General features: G+C 37.7%; 1 protein-coding gene across 1 annotated transcript; it reads right to left on the reverse strand.

Moving 5' to 3' along the window:
* Positions 1-1,219: 1,219 nt before the first annotated feature.
* On the reverse strand, positions 1,220-16,923 carry klhl24a (kelch-like family member 24a). Its single transcript, XM_041992673.1, has 8 exons — positions 16,640-16,923; positions 15,199-15,312; positions 14,255-15,099; positions 12,415-12,599; positions 9,600-9,718; positions 5,334-5,522; positions 4,461-4,649; positions 1,220-4,370 (listed from the first exon to the last, which is right to left on the reverse strand). The coding sequence occupies exons 2-8, from the start codon at positions 15,271-15,273 to the stop codon at positions 4,170-4,172; spliced, it is 1,803 nt and encodes a 600-aa protein (XP_041848607.1). The 5' UTR covers positions 15,274-15,312; positions 16,640-16,923; the 3' UTR covers positions 1,220-4,169.
* Positions 16,924-19,429: the final 2,506 nt, after the last annotated feature.

Here is a 19,429-nt window from a genome sequence, read left to right on the forward strand (position 1 = left end):
TCTTATTAGGCTATCCAGTCAGGTTGCATAAAGGAAGCTGAGCCAACATCCGGACAGCATACTTTAGATTTATCATGAATGCCATCAGGCCCACGTGCCTGGCGTGATCTTATTTTGTTTTGTTTAGGTTTGTTTGTTTTTTTTAACTCCACACTTCATCAGCTGTAAGATCTTTGCCCTTTGATCTTGTCAAACGTTTTAGACAACTCGTAAACACCAACATTACCACAAATAGCAAGAAAATCTTGACGTTTAAAAACTATGCAAATGTTAACTTTTCAACAAAGACTTGTTATGGGGTTGATAGTATACTAAGTACTTCTTAATAGCTTAAGAAAGGTCTCAAGCCCAAGTATTTCAACCTTCTGTAAGTTCATAAATTTAATCCACTTATGTGAAGAAGAGAAAAAATGATTTTTTCTATATTTCATGTGCTGATGCTGTGCATGTACTAATCTGTGGGACGCATTTTGTTTTAATTAAAAACTTTAGTTATTGCAAATCACCAAAGACATAAACAAAGAATTACGTATGTGTATTGTAGCTTTAGTTGCTCAACACTACATGAAATAACATGGCTTGTTTATTTGCTGTCTTTCTTCAACACAACAGCTCATTAAAACATCAACTATATGATTGATTCATCCTTTAATGAAAACACCAGCACACAGACACAGCAGGCTGCATCAGACTGCGGTTTGTACTTCTTGTAGGTTAGCCAAAAATCTATAGCATTTCTATTGAAGTCTGTTGTACCACAGTCATGGGTTCAGTAAGTTCAGCAAGTTTGATTTTTTTTTTTTTTTTTTACCAATCAAGGGTTTGTTTGTGGTGCATTTGGTGTTCAGACAAATATGCAACTATATTTGCATACATGGACTTTGAATGAAAACATCAACTTAGGGTAGATTTTATTTATCATTTCAACCACAACTGCTGCTTCCCATATCAGTCCTTTCATTTTTTTTCCTATGAACTCTTTATTATGTCTTGGATTTATTTTGTTTGTTTTTTTTAAATTAAAAGCTGGTATGAAGATGGACCACATAACCACACTGTCACCATTATGATTAAGCACTGAAACAGCTAAACCACAATATGTCTATTTATGAGGAGCTTTCATTTTGAGAAATTCTAGTATCTTAATGCGATTTTTACTTATTTGTATTATTGCTTAAATATAACACTTACACTTTTGAGACAGGACAAAACACTGATATAGAAAGAAAAACTTTATTTTGTTCCTTTTACAAAAGTTAATGTTACATTTCAGCTTACTTTAGTACAAAACTCTAAATCTTTCTCGCAGTTTGACAAAGACCATACCAGGAGAAAGTTGTTTAACAATGACATACATACAATAACAAAGGTTAACATAAAAAGGATCTGATTTAACTGTCCACCCATTATTTTTTCTTAAAGGCTAACAGGGCAGCAATAAACAGGTTAAAGCTTCCATACAGTTTGCAGGGACAGCTGATGTTTTCTAAAGAAAGACTTTGGGGACTATATCAAATCCACTTTGGCTGTTATCTGTATTCATATGAAACCTTTATTCAACCTTTAAATGTTCTGCTTTCCCAGGTTACATTTGCAAATTTCCATTTTTATGTTGGTATTAAAATATCTCAGCAACACACAATCCCACAACTCATCACAACAAATCAAACAGAAAGAAAATCAAAGCAAACAAAAGAACAGTGAATCAAAATCAGAGAATAAATGAAGGTCACTACATAGCCAACAATGGCAAGAAAAAAAGAGAAAAATCAATAAGAGGACAGTGTTTGTGTCCTTGTTTAAGTAAATACGCTGAAATCACAGACGCACACACACTCAAAGTTTCTCTTTTCCCTATTTAACTCTAATTCTTTTTTCTTACCACTTTCCTGATCCTTATCTCATCTTGCTGGCCTCCTGCTTTATCATAGCTTACTCCAAAATGGAGCGTGGGAAGTGCTGGGGATGTTTTCTTTTTAGTCTGTACTACTACTGAAGTCCAGACAGAGAACTCATCCATCTTAAAACACACCTATTAGATGGTTTAACCTGAAATAGCCCCACATCTTTGTCAAATGGATGTCCAAATCTGTGCTGCTCTGGGTGGACCTTTTAGGCAATGAATTAAAAAAAGAAAAAAAAACTCTCACTACACATTGCTCCTTTTGTTGTTTTCATCAGGTCACCAGTGGACAGCAGATCTCAGCAAACAGGAGGAGCTGATGGGCCTTTTTACTGTCTATTCTATACATCACATGAAAGCAAAAAACATTTACTGATACAGTAAAAGAAAACAAAAAGGAAATCATTCATTTCATTCTACATTTAACAGGATTCTGTCCAAGTGCACAGTTGGGGCTTTTAGTTATAGTAACACAATATGCAACCCAAAAAAAGAATACATTTATACAAAAAGAAACCATTAAAGTTAGATTCACAGCAATTTCTTGAGTCCATCAATACCAATTATAGTAATAATAAAAAGAAACTTAACTGACCGTGAGCTACGGCATCCCAACTCTTTCCCCCCTGTGTGAGGTATAGCAGTGCTACACATCTTCGCTGACCAGTAAACACACATACAGGCATACGCACAGGGAGGTATCTATGGTTACCCCGAGTTAAATCATTACATGTGAATATTCAGGTGGGAGTTGCCAGCATCAGTAAGAAGAGTATTATTAACAGAAGTTACTGTAGCAGTCACACAATGCTTAAACTGCAGCTTCATGATAAATCTGCTTGGCTCCCACAGATTCAGACTAAGTCATAAAAGTCATATACAAACATGCATACATATATATAGCAAACATGCACACTACTTATTCAGAACAGTCTTCGAGTTTCATCTACAAAGGCTTCTCACATGTACAAATCACCCACAAGCCCAGTACACCAATGCACTGACATTTATATTAAACTGACACACTTAAGCTAAGCATAATACAATAAACATCTAATTCTAATTTTTAAAAAAAGGACAAACAAGTATAACTTAAACATATTTTAAAAAATTTTAAATGAGTAATAATAGTTATACTGGAGAAAAGAGCAACTTAGATAAAAAAAAAAATGAGGTGATGACACAGGTGGAGCTTGGAAGAGGAAACACACATGGGAAGTGGAATTTGTGAGACAAACAGAAACAATAGACCAGAGCTAACAATGGCTACATTCCAATATTTCATACAGCCTCTTCTCTTTATCTGTTCGTTTAAATTTGCATCAGGTTGAGGGATGAAAACGAATCACAAAACATGACAGTTGAATGTGGGAAAGCAGCTGGCTGACTGTTAACCACATTTCTATTAAACATCAATGAGCAATTTATAAAAAAAATTCTGCGACATTACAAGGATAATACTTGCTGGGCTGCACTCTGCTGTAAAAACATATTTGTTTGGTGCACGATACACATGGTTGGAATTTTGGCCTGATGGCTGAGCAGTCTGACAAGAAGAGATCGATGTGAGTCATCTCTAGACGGGTCACTCTTGGCTCCGTAAGGACATTTTGAATATTGCATGGTGTATTTGCTCGTCACCATGGTCTGTGATCGCTTCATTTTATTTTCAACCTGGATCTCAGCGTGACATTGTTTTTGTAATAAAAGCACAGTGTTGGGAAGTTAAGTGATGACTTGACCAAAATAATAATAAAAAAAGTAAAAAACTGTAATGAGAAAACTCAGTGAATATTACCAAGCAAGTGTCCCAAAGGTTAAATATCAGTGTCTAAGCTAAAGCTGTAATTTATTCATACTCAACATATTCAATAAAGTGCCAATCAACAACTAACTGTGTTTCCACAAATATTTGCTGCCATAAAATGGATTACTTACTTAACAAGGCACATCAATCATGCTGATCTGCTTTCAGTGTAGCTCATGTTTCTTTATTATCAGCTATTGAATATTTCCACATTCTAGCAGTGACTACCGAGAGAAAAAAATGAAAGGAAAAAAAAAAAAAAAAGATTGGCAGCGCCACAATGAGTAATACTACATGATGGAAAGAAATAAATTAGCTCACTGGTACTATGTCTGTCGTTAAGAAAAATAGAAAGAAAAATAAAGTATATGGCTGGGCATGGGATGCACTTATGTGCTTAAACAGTTTAAGTTCCTAAGTGTGTCCTCACAGAAAGTTTGCATCCATGTGTGTTTGCAATCATAGCTTGTAGTACTTGTCATTGTAGCGGTGGATGGTTACACAGCCATGGTAGGAGATGGGTCGCGGCATGTTTGCACCTCCAGTGATGATGCCTGTTGCCGGGTCATAACACAGGACTGAGTCTGTAGCGTCACCGTTTTCCCCTCGGCCACCAAGGATGAAGATCTTACCGTTACACACTGACATGCCACAGCTCTCCTGCAGGGAGGCAGAGACAAGTTTAAGAGAGCTGCTTCAGTTTGTACAAACGCAAATCCATCTGCTCAAAATCTGCTTCTAATAAATTACCTGTTTGGCAAAGGTGTGAACTACATGCATCCAATAGTCTTCTGCAGGGTCGTAGCAGAAGATGGACTTGGTGAGTCCACCGCACACATAGATCAGGTTGTTTAGGGACACGGCTGTGATACAGCGCTTAGCGATGGGGATGTTGGCTCGTAGCAACCAAGTATCTGAATCTGGATCATAGCACTGAACCTGTGATAGAACCAAAAAAATCATACTTTTGAATTCTTTATGATGTCTATAAAACAACAGGGCAAAAGGTTTGAAAAAAACTAAACTATGTATAGTTTGCTGTGTGGTTTTATGGACTGTTCTGTGGGCTGACATAGGATTCCTTTGAGTGGTATAAATACATTCCAAGGATTCTTTATCCCACTTATATATTTAAAATAAACCATTTGGTTTCTGACTATGCAATATGCATAAGATCACAGTCCAACAGATGAGGATTTTTGGGGTTAATTTAAAGTGACAGAAAACCTCATACATTAGTAACTTGAAGGGATTAAAGCCAGGATGAGCTTTAGACCCCTTCAGTCTCAGGTACAAATAGTTATTAATGCTGTCAGAAAGGCACATATTTTTGTCTTATCGCTAATCATCCTGTCCTCCAGTACTCTAGGCAAACATTCCAGCTCTTCTACCAAGGAGAAACAACTACTTCTGTGGAATTTTAGACTCCAACAAAAAAACATGTTGGTTTCACATCAGCAGATGTTGAAACACAACAACTTTGAAAAAAAATGTATAGGATTGTGCAGATCCCTGAAGTTGTTAAAAAAAAAACTGAAAACAGTTTAATGGAAATAAAAGGCACCACAGCTATCATCACTCTGTTTAATTGTGTAGGTGGGAGAGCATGTGTCTGTTTCTCACCTTGTCTGAACAAGTCTCATCGTCTGGCCCTCCTCCAATAACAAAGAGCTTGCCAGCACAGCTGGCCACAGCTGGAGAGCTGACTGCCTCTTTCATAGGAGCCACTTCTGTCCAGCGGTTGGAGAAGGAATCATAACACTCCACACTGCTCAGACGGCTCTGGCCATCATAGCCACCCACCGCATAAACCTGAGGACACAAACATACATGTGGAGGTTGCAGCCGTGAAATATATGAAATCACCACAAGTTTTTTTTATGCAGAGTGGTCGTTATTACTGTTTGCTTATGCTTTGCACAGAAGCACAAAATCAATAGACATTAGAATTAGAAAAGTTGGTATTAAAGCTTAGTAGGTCGTGAATATGAACAACTTCGACATCAGTCCTCAGAAAACCAGTTAATCAAGTGCAGAGGATGGATGACACATTCCCTTTTAACAGCACTATTATTCCTGCTCTTGTTGTTCTTATATCTGTACATGCTACATTGGACTTTTGCAGATATCAGCAAATCTACTAACCTGTAGGATTCCTACTGAATCTGCAAATCATTTAATGAGACCTTGATTTGCTGTTATTTTACAAAACTCAGGGAATGTCATGGTGGTTTCCAGAAACTTTCCCACCTTCTACAATAACACAAGGTTTTACAGTGCATGTATTTCCACAGCACATAAAAAACAAAAACACTGTGCTGTTTTTGACTGGAGCACTGTGCTGACATAAGACTTTACCAGGTGCAATGCTGTTACGAATACAAATGTTTTAAAAAGACAATCAGTGGCAAAGATTCATTCTTCTTGTTTTTTTTTCTATTTTGTCATCTCACATGTCAATAACACAGACTGAGCAGCATTACAGGTTACAGTATGCATCAACAGGCTCGTGCAACAAAAAAACCGTCAGGCTGTTCCTGTTTCTCAGAAAACTGGAAGCATGAGTAAGTACACAGAAGAGGGAAAAAAAGAGACAAAGGAAGATTGATGGAGAGAGAGGAACAAAAAGACCAAACCTGATGGTGCATACAGATATTTGCATTTATTACCTGTGTAATGGTGGATAGCACACCTGCTTTTTTTTCAATAAAAAAGCTAATGACATTTACTCTTGTTCAAGACAGGTGGTTTTTCTAAGCCAGAGTTATCTCTGCCTGTCAACATTAATCTATTTCCATCTAAAACAACACACGTTCAAGCCCCCATTTGTTGGGAAGCAGCTGCTACACTGTAATTTACAAAATAGGACTGTGACCATGTAGACCAGCTCTAGATAGTTTATTCTAATACTGAGTGGATTAGCTGATAACAGGATTTGTTTGTTTGTTGCTACAAATAGCGGAGATGCTAGACAAAACGCGAGATAAGAGGAAAATGTGGTACTGAAAGATAAAGTTACGATAATTAAGTACTAATTGTTTCTCTCCAATTGTTTCTTATTTGTTCCAAGTCCCAACATTTTACCCATGCAGGGTTCACAGGCCTCTAAATCAATTTTGGGAACATAAAGTCATTTGAAAATTCAACATTACTGTTTATTACAGCCGTGCAAAAATATATCCAAAACAATTATTGATGTATGTATAGATACGTCAAAGTGAAAGAAACTATAAAGGTTCATGATAAAATGTTTTCAGAATTTGAGTGAACAAACCCTTTAATGCTCCTCTGAAGATATCCAGACACCATCTTGTTTAAAGAAAGTAGCTGTCATATGTGGGAGTGATGAGACATACCAACTACTGATCCGATGTGAGGTGCAGCATACTGTTATAATTTAAACAATACAAACGCTATAACTCTGCAGACATGTTAACCACTTAACAGGCGTGCTCATAGCTGATTGTATGTCCAGTACAAAGCAATGATAACAGCCAACTTCCTAAACATGCAGAGCAGTGAGAAGCAGTGACCTTAACAGAAACTGAGGCACATTGTGACACATGAAATCACAAGATGGGCAAACAAACTGTGACCCATTTTAACTTACACTCTGCAGAGGCAAGACTAGTCCAAATGGACCTCACATACTGCAATGAGATGTGTTTTTGTACTTAAAACCTATGGTTTTCCACTAACATGCAAATTCTACTAAAGTGACACTTAGTGGAATGTTTTTGCATAGAAGTGTGAACATGCCAATGTGATCATTATGGAGGACTGTCTACATCCTTGTCATTTTATACACACAAACGCGGAAACATAACTGTCCATCAAAAGGGGAAATTACAGGCTGAATGAGGAAATGACTGGGTACAGACTTAGGGGGAGGGGGAACTGAATTCTGAAGAAAAACGTGAGAAACATCCTAATGAGAGATACTGAATGTTTGAGATAAAAACCTAGATACAATCTGAAATGATGACATAACAAATAGTATTCAGTGTCCTTCCTGGCTACATACAAGATAAAGATGAAAAAAGACTTCTCAGGGAAAATGATAAAACAAAGTCCCATGACCCAAAATAAAAATATATTGTACAATCAGTTCTCACGTATTTTTTCGACGAACGCTTTGTTTTTACCATAAATCTCTATTTAAACACATTTGCACATAAAGTTAAATTGCAGCCAACCTTGATACACAGCTCTCTTTTAAGTTAATTACTGACTTTTACAGCCACACTATGACCATCTAACCGATTACCACACTGCTGTGGAAAACTCACTCAGGTACATCCAACAAACATGCATGTTTGCTGTAGCCAGGCAACAAAAATGGGTGATGTCTAGAAGTTAGAGAGCAAAACAATACAGACTGGCGACAAACTCCAATCAGCCAAAACTAAACAAGGATGTTAGGGCATAAATGCCACATCCCTTGTAAATATTGTACTTTTAAATGTGCTGAATTACACTTTTAAATGTGGAGCCAGTGTGCATTTACATACTCATCTACAGTTCTTCAGGCTATGTACGGCTGCTTCAGAGGCACGTGAAGCATGATACAGGCTAAGGACTGAGCTGGTTCTTAAATTGGAAGTGTGAAGTGCTGGCACACATCCAGTGAACTTACGCTGCCCTCAAACAAGTACACCCACATGACCTTTATGAGCGTTACTAACAGCTCAGGAACAGAGTGAGGTGATTATCAAGAATTACTGATCAGTTCACTTTTAACTTTAATTTCACTCAAAACCACACTGGTTCCAGACCTCCATTTTTTATTTGAAAATGAACATAGTGAGCAGTGCATAAAATATAAGAAACTGAGGACATTCATCATATAACATAAAAAAGATATCAATGTAGGAGAATCTATGAGTCTATATCTGTTTTAAAATGAAGAAGAAATTAGTAGGAATATCAACAAATGAAAAATGGATTTAATTATTTTTGCTTTGCAAGATGTGCAATGGGGGAATTGACATTTATATGCCACTTAACTTCCTTTCTGCATTGAATCTATTGTATGCCCCTATGCATTCCAGATATGTGAGATACTCAGATACGTTACCCACGAATATGATAAAATTCCTTTCACTATTCCTTAACACGAAGCACCCTCATGGAGTACCACAGAACATCTCTACAAGCAGAGATGAACTTTCTGTATGGAAAATTTAGTAAAAGGGTTTAGTCATCATTAAGTATGTGACAAATGAATTCCTTTGAATCTGCAAGGCACAAGTACCGTGTGTGCAACAGTAAAATTAAATCATGTAATTTTGAAAGGTAGGAACTAAAAGCAGCCAAAATGATCAGTGGTGCATTTTAATACCTTTACAGCAGAGGACTCTACAGAAATCCCTGCTAAAACTTTTTACATCAGATAGGTCCAAAACTATGTGAAGACAACACAATGAGGATGGTCTGCATTCTTTTACAGTTCATATGAAGCCCGTTAACTCAGATGTTTGTAAACACACATCACACATGCCTGTCAAACAAAATTACTGTGATGCTGAATGTGCATTTGCTAATTATTATGGTTGTAAAATGTTGTAGTCTCCAGCTATCACACTTGAAATTTTCAGAGACCACATAGGAGAATGAAAATATAATCCCTGATGTGCTTTAAACAAAAAACGAAAATGTCCTGCATCTTGTACACTTCACCAAAGAGACACTTTCTATTTCTAGATGTGACAACATCTGTGTCTAGATGTGACACACAGAATCTCCTGCTGTGCACTGCATTGGCGCCTGGGAAACAAGGGATAGACTTTGACAAATGCTGGTTTTTTGCTACGATGCAAGCAAAGGGATCAAATTTTATGTTTAATTATGTCAAGTTAAAAGCACCCAACACGTTGATGCTTTTCTTACCTTTCCCAGCAGCACACCCATCTTGTGTCTCCAACGACCTTTGTTAAGTGAAGCCACTCTGATCCACAGGTTGAGCTGAGAGTTGTACATCCACACATCCCTGCTGTTGATGCGACCGCCTGAAGAAAAACGAGAACTCCATTTTCAGATTATGTCACTGAAAATGCTGATTTGGCCATTTTCAGTTCAATATAAATAGTAAAGTCAAATCTAATTAAAATTCTTATTCTTTTCATTGGTATTATTTAATAATGGAGATCTAACAATCAACAATAACAAAGAAACAAATTACAGCAACCTGCTCTTAGTCATCTCCCCGTTGGACAGAGTTTTTATGTCAAAGCAATACCCTGTCTTTAAACTAGAGCAGAGTTGTAAATGTTATCTGACTTTGACCTAAACTGTGCCATTAAAAATTAACTTTGCAAATACACGTTTCAATAAGACACACAAACGTTCAAACATGCTGCATTTTTGCTTTCTATACGACTACATGCAGACATACACCGTGTTTCAGTTTATATATGTACAGCAGCTGAATAAGATTATTTTTTTCTGATGATTCTGAGGCAAACACCTTAAATTTTGGATATATGTCAGCTACCAGAAAGCCAACTTCAAGTATGACCTGAATCCTCTCTGCTCTCTTTGAGGCAGATAAAAACAACAGCCCCTTCATCAAGTTACAGTGTTACCAGATACATTTTAAACAAGCCTGAACATGTGCCCACTGCTTCACAATAACACCACACCACTTCATCTGATCTACAACCAAATGCGCAACGTGGTGCTGCTCTAGATAACGTTTTAATGAATGAAAGACAAGTATGATAAAATGCTTAAAATATTATGTGGATAATTAGGTGGAAAAATGATGGGAACTTTGTGGTGAATAGGTTATCACTGCAGTGTTATCAGACCAGGAGCAGTAATCTGATGGCTTTTATCCAACAAGAAGTATACGGGTAGGTGCAGTGTGGATGCAGACAAGAGTGGAACATAAAATTAGGATCTCTTTTTTTTATTTTTTACCATGAATCTGATAAATCACATCTTGGTCAGACTGACGAGGAAAATATCACAAATCTCTCTCTACTTTTTTTTTCCTATTAAAAATGTTAAAGTTCTTGCTTAAATGCTATTATATATTACTAAAGCAGAGTTGGAGGTTATTTAAAGCACCTATGAGTGGTAATGAATGATAATAATAGAGTTGTATCATATTGTGAACTAGAAAAACAAATGTTAACAGTAGGGCAGAGATATCAAGTATACTTTTCATCCCAAGAATCACCGTCATTTAAAATTATACTGTGGCAAACAAACAAAGGTTGACAGGTAAAGGAGGGTAGTTGCAACATGTGTTTGCTCAATAATCTGTTGGATAGTCAAAGACTCTGACAGTGTGCTACCCTCAAGGCTTTTGTTTTTAAAAGATTTTGTATGATGACAAAATGTTGTTGGAGGATGTACTGTAATATGTTGAAGAATTTATGAGTAGTCATCTTGTGACTATGATATACAAACATGTGCTTAGCTGTTCTCTAGTAGATCAATGTTTCCCTTACCATTATATTAGCCCCTCAACAGTAAGCCCCACCCTCCCAAGAAGGTGAAGGTAATTTTATTTTATCCTATTTATTTTGTCATTGATTAAAACAAATCAGTAGAGTGCCACAATAACTATCACTGGACAGAGAAACCAAAGATGTTATGTGTACCAAACTGAGCCACATGCTATTTAAGACTATTGCTAACTGCAGCTGTGCTCAAGTACAGACTGGAGGCCCCTCTGAGGCATTTAACCAGTTCCCAGTGAGGAGAGGGAAGTACAGACAGATGGGAAATGTGCAGGAATATAATCGAGGAAGTACACCATAAAAATACTGTCAAGAAATTAAATCAAATGTTACAGAAGATGGGCAAAATGGGGGAAAAAATGACAAAAACAAAACAAAACAAAAAAAGGTGGGACAGCAAAACCCATAATCTGCAGTAAACTACAAATTCTTGTGCATTCCATGTGAGACAGAAAGCCTGAGGGGGAAGGGATATGTTTTCAGGCAGCATGTGAGCGTAGATTGATAGCGCACACGTGACGACTTGGCACATGCATACACTTTGCTAAAGGGGGGGAAACTTTCTTTTTTCCCTTGCTTCTGCGCCCCCCCCCCCCACGTTTGTCAGCTGTTTTTATTTTAGATTCACAAAAGAAAATAAAACATCTCTTTTTGTGAATCTTACAACCATCCAGAGGTGCATTTTGTACATGAATATTAAGTTCTTTGACTTTCACAACAACCCTTACTCTGGCTCTGATCTCAGTGTCTTGTTTAATGTGGACTTTTTTTTAATCACAAAGGAATGCTCACTTCACTCATGGTGCAGAACCTTGGCAGTAGCCTTAAGAGAAAGCCGTAAGAGCTATAATATCTCATTCTGATTTATTCTCTAAAAAGCAAACCCTTTAACAAAATGAAAAGTGTTATTAGATCTTTGTAGACGATATTTTGAGAAAGCTGCTGAAGTGATATGAAGGTGGTGACTTTAACATGTGTCCAATAGGATTACAGAGTAGGGCCAAGCTGGCCAATAAGGGCGTCACTTAGCGCTTAGCCTAGAGAGTGCATCCAGATGTTGCTCTCATATTTTCCTTCAACTGTAACAGGCAAAGGTTGTAAAAATAACACAGGGCAAACAGCCAGTATAGCCTTTCTTGTTGTTCCATAGAGACATGAGACAGCAAGCCAAGCTGAACCTGAAAATGTCCCGTCACACAGTGTGCTGATTTGTAACAAGTTCAGTAGGATCTTACCTGACACCAGGATGTCATTGCGCAAAGCACAGACAGCATATTCTGATTTAGTGAACTCAGGAAGTTTAGCCAATGATTTCCACTCTCCTGTGACTGGATCATAGCATTCAGTATAGGGCAGATTGAAGCCTCCAACTCGCTCACAGCCACCAACCACCACAATCACTTCTGAGTAGCCAGTTGACCTGTTACAGAAGAAAGTGTGGAAGGTCAGACAGAATAAAATATGAAATTATAAAGTACAAACACAAGCTTAACCTTTTTAAACTCAACCTGACTCCTATAGGACAATTATATGTACAGACATTATACCTCTCATTTAACTACTGTATAATTATAAATGCAAATATACTATAATAATATATATGTAAAAAGTATGTTTGCATGCAGGAAAAACAGGATTTTTAATTACAGGAGGTAAACAACTGAGCTGAAGCACAGTTATTGTTTCCAGTGATAGCTTCACTCATCATCTAACCAAATTCAGTTTATAATAAAAAGGTATCACTGTAACATACAGTTAGCTTTCCTCTTGGACTGTTAAACACATGCTGAGGAAATTACTTCATTTCCTGTTGAGGGTTGGGGGATGGGATTAGCTCATATGTGTACTACTGTTTATCCTTACAGTAAAGTTTCAATATTACAACAGATCTATAGCTATTTGATATGTAAAGTATTTACAACATCTCATATTTCTCTGTTTACTTCACATGAAACAGGGGTTAGATCAGACACAAATCAGAGGTTAAGGTTGTTTCAAGTGCTTGTAAACATCCATTAGACAGTGTGCCCACAAGCAGTTTAGCGTATGTGTGTGCAAAGGATCAGTTATATTTATATTCTTGAGGCATCTCCCCAACAAAAGAAAAGAGGCCACGTGTAGACACAGGAGGGAAAAATTAGGCATTTGTTTTGAGCATAATTTTGCCTCAGGGTAAACGAAGCAGACAGCACAGGAACCAACCACTCGCCTAGCTTGTCGATCTGAACAGCTCTCCCTAGATAATGACAATACACCTGAAATACACGTTGCACAGCTTTGATAACTGACATATGGTACTGCTCCCATTTTAGCCATTTCAACAGCCCAACTAACAAAAGCAGCTTGAACGGCTGTTTGTTGTTCAGCAGTCTACCATATGGTCTGTTTTGTATTTGATTCCTAAGGTTTCTATCAGCATTAGCCTTTCTCCTTTTTAAACAAGCAAAAGTCTAACATCCAACTGAACTCTCTTTAAACAACAACAAAAACAGCAACCAGAAATCGGAGCTTACTTAGGAAATAGGTGTAAGGTGAACAGGTGGGAAATCAGAGAACTTAAACACATCCACAAGGTGAGCTGCTTTGCTGGCATGACAAAGATTTATTTCATGTGATTGCTTTTCTTGCATCACACTGTTTTTGTATTTTTCTCCTTAAAGAAACTAGTCTCTGTCTGAACATGTCCTGCCTCGCTCTATCATTTCCATTTCAAAATACTTATAAAAGAAGGTTGTGTTAATGACACACTTTATAACACTCTCTGTCTGTGTCACAATCACACACACTTACAGGCAGAATCACAGAGTTCATGAACAAGGTGTAACCTCTAGCTATACAATGTGGGATAGAAAATTGGCTAACTGCTTAAAAACTGTCATCAGAGTGGAACAAGTATTTTAATCTAACAAAACAAGACAGATAGTAGATTTAAAAAATATATCCCTGAATAATTCATGTAACAGCAACACTCCACATGTTGTGAGCTAATAAGTCATACAGAATTACTTCCACAGGCTATCATATCTAGGTTATCTGCCACCATCCTCATACCAAGAGAGCCAATATTTTGGTTACCTGCGAGGACGAGTTCTGGGTGACATCATTTCATTTCCTAGCACGTGATAACGCCTGGCCTCGTGGAGAAGCTGGTAGCACTCTGGAGCATTCTGGATGAGCTGATCTCCCTCTACTGTCTGGACAAAGTAGTTGGGATGGAGCAGGGGCAAGCGAACGTGGTGAAGCAGAGCCTTCAGCATGGGCTTCCTGTTCTCCACACTGTGGTACACCCACCGCAAGACTGCCTCAAACACCATCTCCTCTTTGAGAACACTCAGCTCATCACTGTTAATGTAGCCCATCAGCTCTTCTTTGCGGAGGTCAAGGAACTCTTCGTGCTGCGCCACCTCTGAGAAGTTGGCCAAGGCATAACTGCGGCAGCGGCTGGCTAGCTGCTCCAAAGAATGTGCATCTGCGAAACGCTGGATGCCCAGGCAGTTGCATGGGTCCAGCTGATCCTCCAGGAACTTTGCACAAGCATCACGCAGTGTGTTGATCTGGAAGAGACTGGAGGTTTCAAAGAGGAACTGGACATTCTCAGTAGTGATCTTTGCACGGCCCGTGTAAACATAGGTGAGAAAGGAGTCCATGGCCTCGGCCAGAATGCCATTGATCTCAACCAACATCTCATGGCTCTCACGATGATCGTTGCAGAACATGGCTCTGAAGTAGGAAGAGCATGCAGAGAGAACAGCACGGTGGCAGGGGAACTCGCGGCCCTGCACGCTGATGACCACATCAGTGAAAAGGCGGCAATCACGAAACTCATTGAACACCTGCAGGATGCCCTCTGAATGTGATGAGCCAGAGAAGAAGTCCAAGACATCCTGGTTGCCTGAGGTTTTGGATTCAACCTCAAACACCTTTGGAATAAACAATATGTATAAAGTTATGTAAAACTTCTGGTTTTAAAAAGAAACACTTTAATACAGAAAACATAAAAATGTCCTGTGTCACAGCACCTTGCGTTTGACAGCTGGTGAGTCTCTGATCCCAGAGTCCTCCCTATTTAACCTTCTGCCCAGAATCAACACCATGGCTGACACCTTCAATAGAAACTCTCTGTATAGGATGACCTAAGAAAGGAGAGCACAGAGTACAGCACTACTGACAAAAGTTTCCATAAAATACTCTGATAGACTATGATTACGACAGCTCATCAGGTATGCTCAGAGTAGATAGTGAGGAATGTGCAAAGACATACATAGAACATTAATTAGAGCAATGCAGTATAGCCAAAAATTTCTTAAGCCGGTGGGGAAATATAAAATATTTTACATCAGAGTTGAAGAAAACAAGTTGCAAGGAGTTAAATCTGAGCTGCACAAATCTGTGTGGCACTTCCTCTTGCTCGCTCAACACGGCTGCAAAACAGTTGTGCCCTGCAGCACAATGGATTGCACGAGATGGAGGATGACAAAGAGACACAAGTGGGAGAGAGGTTGAGCAACGGTTGCAGCCTACCTACATGTCAGTCAAGTTTGTTTTGGAAAAAAGTGGGGGCAGGGATGCTAACAGACACCACTGACAATACTACTAATGAGTACTTGAAGCCAGGGCTACTAATATCTTTGTGTCATATTTTAGGTTTGGTCAAATTTGTGGTCTTTTGACAATGTCTCTTTCTAGCAAAAACAACCGTAGTTCCTAAAGAGAGGTTGTGCTGTTGAATGTAACAAACACCTTTATAGCTCTTGAAGAAAAAAACTTTTGCCTATGGCCACACTGCCTCGTTTAAAAATGGTAACAAGTCTGACCTATGCTCCTATGAGGTAATTTATCTGTTGTTATTTTTAACTGTTAGGACTCAGCCCATTCACGTGCCTTCTTTGCCAGAAGCCGGAGCTCACTGCAGTCATGGAGATTAAGACAGGGTTAGCCAGAGGTGTCCGACGTAGATTTTCTTTGTGACTGACTGATACTGAGGAGGAACCTGAATTAGCTAATAAGATTAAAAAATATTTCAATAATGAAATAAATTTGTGTTTTTACTGATATTTTTATTTCTTTTTTGCAATCCTGATACAATTGGGAAAAAGTTATGGCAAATAAATGCATAAATAAACACACACACACACACACATACATTTATATATATGTGTGTATGTGTGTGTTTGTAGGTATTCCAAAAGATGTCAAAATATGTCATTTTCTCACATTTATTTTATTCATGCCAGAAAACTAACGTAAATATAAATATATGGAGGCTACATAAAACCAAATTAGCTTCGGTCAGACAAAGCATACTTGCCTCGTACCACAGATGTTTAGCTTGGCTCGTGTCGACCGTTAGTGTTTAAAAAAAAAAAAAGTAAGACTACTGATAAACTCTATACAAGAAATAACATAAAATGCAACACTATAAAATATATGTACAGTTGACTTGTATAAATAAATTGGTACCTTTTTGCAAAAGATGCCAGGCGAGACGTCTTCTTCTATTACAAGTAAAGAAAGAAAGATAGAGAGAGAAAGAGGGTAAGAGAGAAAGAGAGAGAGAAGTATTGACAAAAACAAATCTCGTGTCCTGAAAAAGTTTGGCGCGGTCTTTTCTTGCCTCGGATGGTTATGAAAGATTAGATAGACTGTAACACAGCGGAGACATTTTTGTGTTTGTCAGCGGCGAAAACAAAGACTTCCAACAAGCTAACTTTGTTGTAAACACAGAGCCCTTATATATGTACTTGACAGAAATAATGGAAAAAAACCAAAAACATCTGACGCAGAACTTTTGATGCATGGTGGGTAATGAAGTCTTTTTTGTCATGGGCAGGCTGAGGATGGCGGAATAGGAAACAACACTTCCCAAAAACCTAAAACCTAGTTCTCCACGTGGCTTGTCTTTGTTTGCAAACAAACGGCACTTTAATTAGAAGAAAATTTTATAACATTAGGCGAGGGGAGGACGAAAAGCTGAAAGTAACTTTTTAAAGCTCTACTTGTACATACTTATTAGTATCGTTAGTATTGCAATATTATACAGATTGTTGTCAAACGTATTTTTTTTTTTTTAGCATTTTTACGGTATGTAACATTCAAAGGACATTATTACACATTTATATATGTATGTATCTGCAGAGGTAAACATAACTATAAAGGTAATAGGTTGGTATTATGACTTTATGGCCACGTAAATACTTAATAAAACGCAGTAAGCACCTCTTCCCTTTACTTTTTTTGTTTGTTTTGTTTTTTGTCTTTTTCCAGGTAAGAAGTAAGGAGGAGGAGTTTGGTCTAAACAAAGAACGACACAACTTCCTCACTCTGTTGCAAAATAGTCCTAAGAGGACCCAGTTTCCCAGTCAATAACGAATACTATATTTAATAATGTGTTATGAGTACAAGGAGAAATAGGACACTTTATACATTATTGCCTAATTAAGGTTTATAACTAAGCAAATATAAAAATATATGCATATCTGTATTAATGTTTCTGCAGTATACAAAATACATATATAAACAACAAGAAGAACAATCCAAAAGCCAACATTACCAAATCAACAACCAAAATGAAGAAAAACTATATTTGTTTTGTGCCAACGCACCTGCTGATCTTGTTGACCAGAACAAAATCATGTCAGCAGCCATGGCGATGAGCACAGTAAGTTTTAGAGAAAAGAAACTTACAAGAAACAACAAATCAGACTTGCTTGTGCATTGTTTGATGTATAATTAGAAATGTATAAAAATAACAAAAATGGCAAATAGTATGTATGGTTGTTTATCTGATTCACACACAGATATAGAAAAGCTTCCAGTGAGCAGATGTATGGAGTATACTGTGTATGCAGGAATATACATCGGTGTCAAGCAAACACTTCAGTTGTTGCAGTAAGTAGCAGAGACACAGCCCAGTGGACAGACAGATGTGTCCCTCTGCTGTTGAGCTGTTGTAACAATTACACATTAAATACAGGGTGCCTTACTCACCACTGTACTTCACTTTTCTCATGTCAGTAATCTGTGTACACATTTAGTTTCATTCTAAAAGGCACAGCCTTTTTGAAAGCAAATAGAGTTAAATTCTTTGTTTTGTGGTAATAAAATTAAAGCTTATTGCCAGGTTAATATTTTACTATCATCACATAATACATTTGGACTACTTACAGAAATATTTGGCAAGTGACTTCAAATCTAATTTTTTATGTTATGAGGGAGGCATATTCTTAAGGAAAACCCCTCATAAGGAAAACGTCATATTAAGGTATAAATAAAAAAGAGAAAGCCTCATTGTATCAAGTAGAATTAGCCAGAGGAGACTTAAATGACAGGAAAAAAAATAGAATATCATAGATAAAATAGAATATAATTTATTTTAAATAATTTGACACAAAACCAGCCACCCTTTAGCATTTTGGATCCTATGTTTCCACTATCATCACACTTCTGTACTGACCTGATAAAGTCTCTCACTAAACGCACTCTGTTGTTTCCTAATTATGTGGTGTGAAGAATTTTATATGTTTGGCAACTTGTCCAGAATTCTGAGCTCAGTCAGCTTTCTTGATCAGTTTGTTAAGTTTCTTTAAGTCTCTGGCCCTGATGCCACTGTCCCTTTCCACAACTGATCTACAGAAGATAAGGCCTATGCAACATCTTCAGATCTCAGCTTCACCCTTTAGCTTTAGTAGACACTTTTCTGTCCCTGTTTGAAGGTGGCCTCCATGCTGCATTTCCTGTTTTGTCAAGGAGCTGATCTTCCTGGTTAGTTAAGGGCTGAGACATGGTGAAAACAGCTAAAACAGCTAAAACCGCCGGATAAAGTTCACAAATTCAAGCATAAAGACTGGGTCCTCTAATAATGGGATATAGATTATTTTACTCTTCCTAAATAGATTAAATTAGGCTAGCTCTTTTTGGAGTAGATGGATGAACCTATCTTGTAATAGATATGGGCACCCAGTGAGGTGGAGGAACTGTAGTGGTACGGGCCACTATTGATACACGGTAACTGGCTCCTGTCCGGTAGGAGATGGTCAATATTCAGCACCTAAACCTGCTTAAAGTTAATAGTTGAGATGTTCTCTGGTACCAGAATTTGTCTGCTGTATTCAGTAGGACTATACTGATGTTGAGCAATGCTTCATTTTATGCATCAACACTGTGTAGTTAATGGGCAAAGATGACAGAATAATGAGGCTGTCTTACTCATCTCATCTGACTTCAGGTCTGTTTAGGAATTATAGGTCTTTC

This window comes from Melanotaenia boesemani, chromosome 8, assembly GCF_017639745.1.
Source record: "Melanotaenia boesemani isolate fMelBoe1 chromosome 8, fMelBoe1.pri, whole genome shotgun sequence".
Lineage (NCBI taxonomy): Eukaryota > Metazoa > Chordata > Actinopteri > Atheriniformes > Melanotaeniidae > Melanotaenia > Melanotaenia boesemani.

Bases quoted from the DNA above. Each gene is read 5' to 3' on its own strand.
- klhl24a (XM_041992673.1), bottom strand. From the start codon at position 15,273: ATGGTGTTGATTCTGGGCAGAAGGTTAAATAGGGAGGACTCTGGGATC. The intron at 15,100-15,198 runs GTGCTGTGACAC...TTTATTCCAAAG, and splicing joins CACCAGCTGTCAAACGCAAG to GTGTTTGAGGTTGAATCCAA. The intron at 5,523-9,599 runs GTAAGAAAAGCA...TTGTGTCCTCAG, and splicing joins TGGGTGTGCTGCTGGGAAAG to GTTTATGCGGTGGGTGGCTA.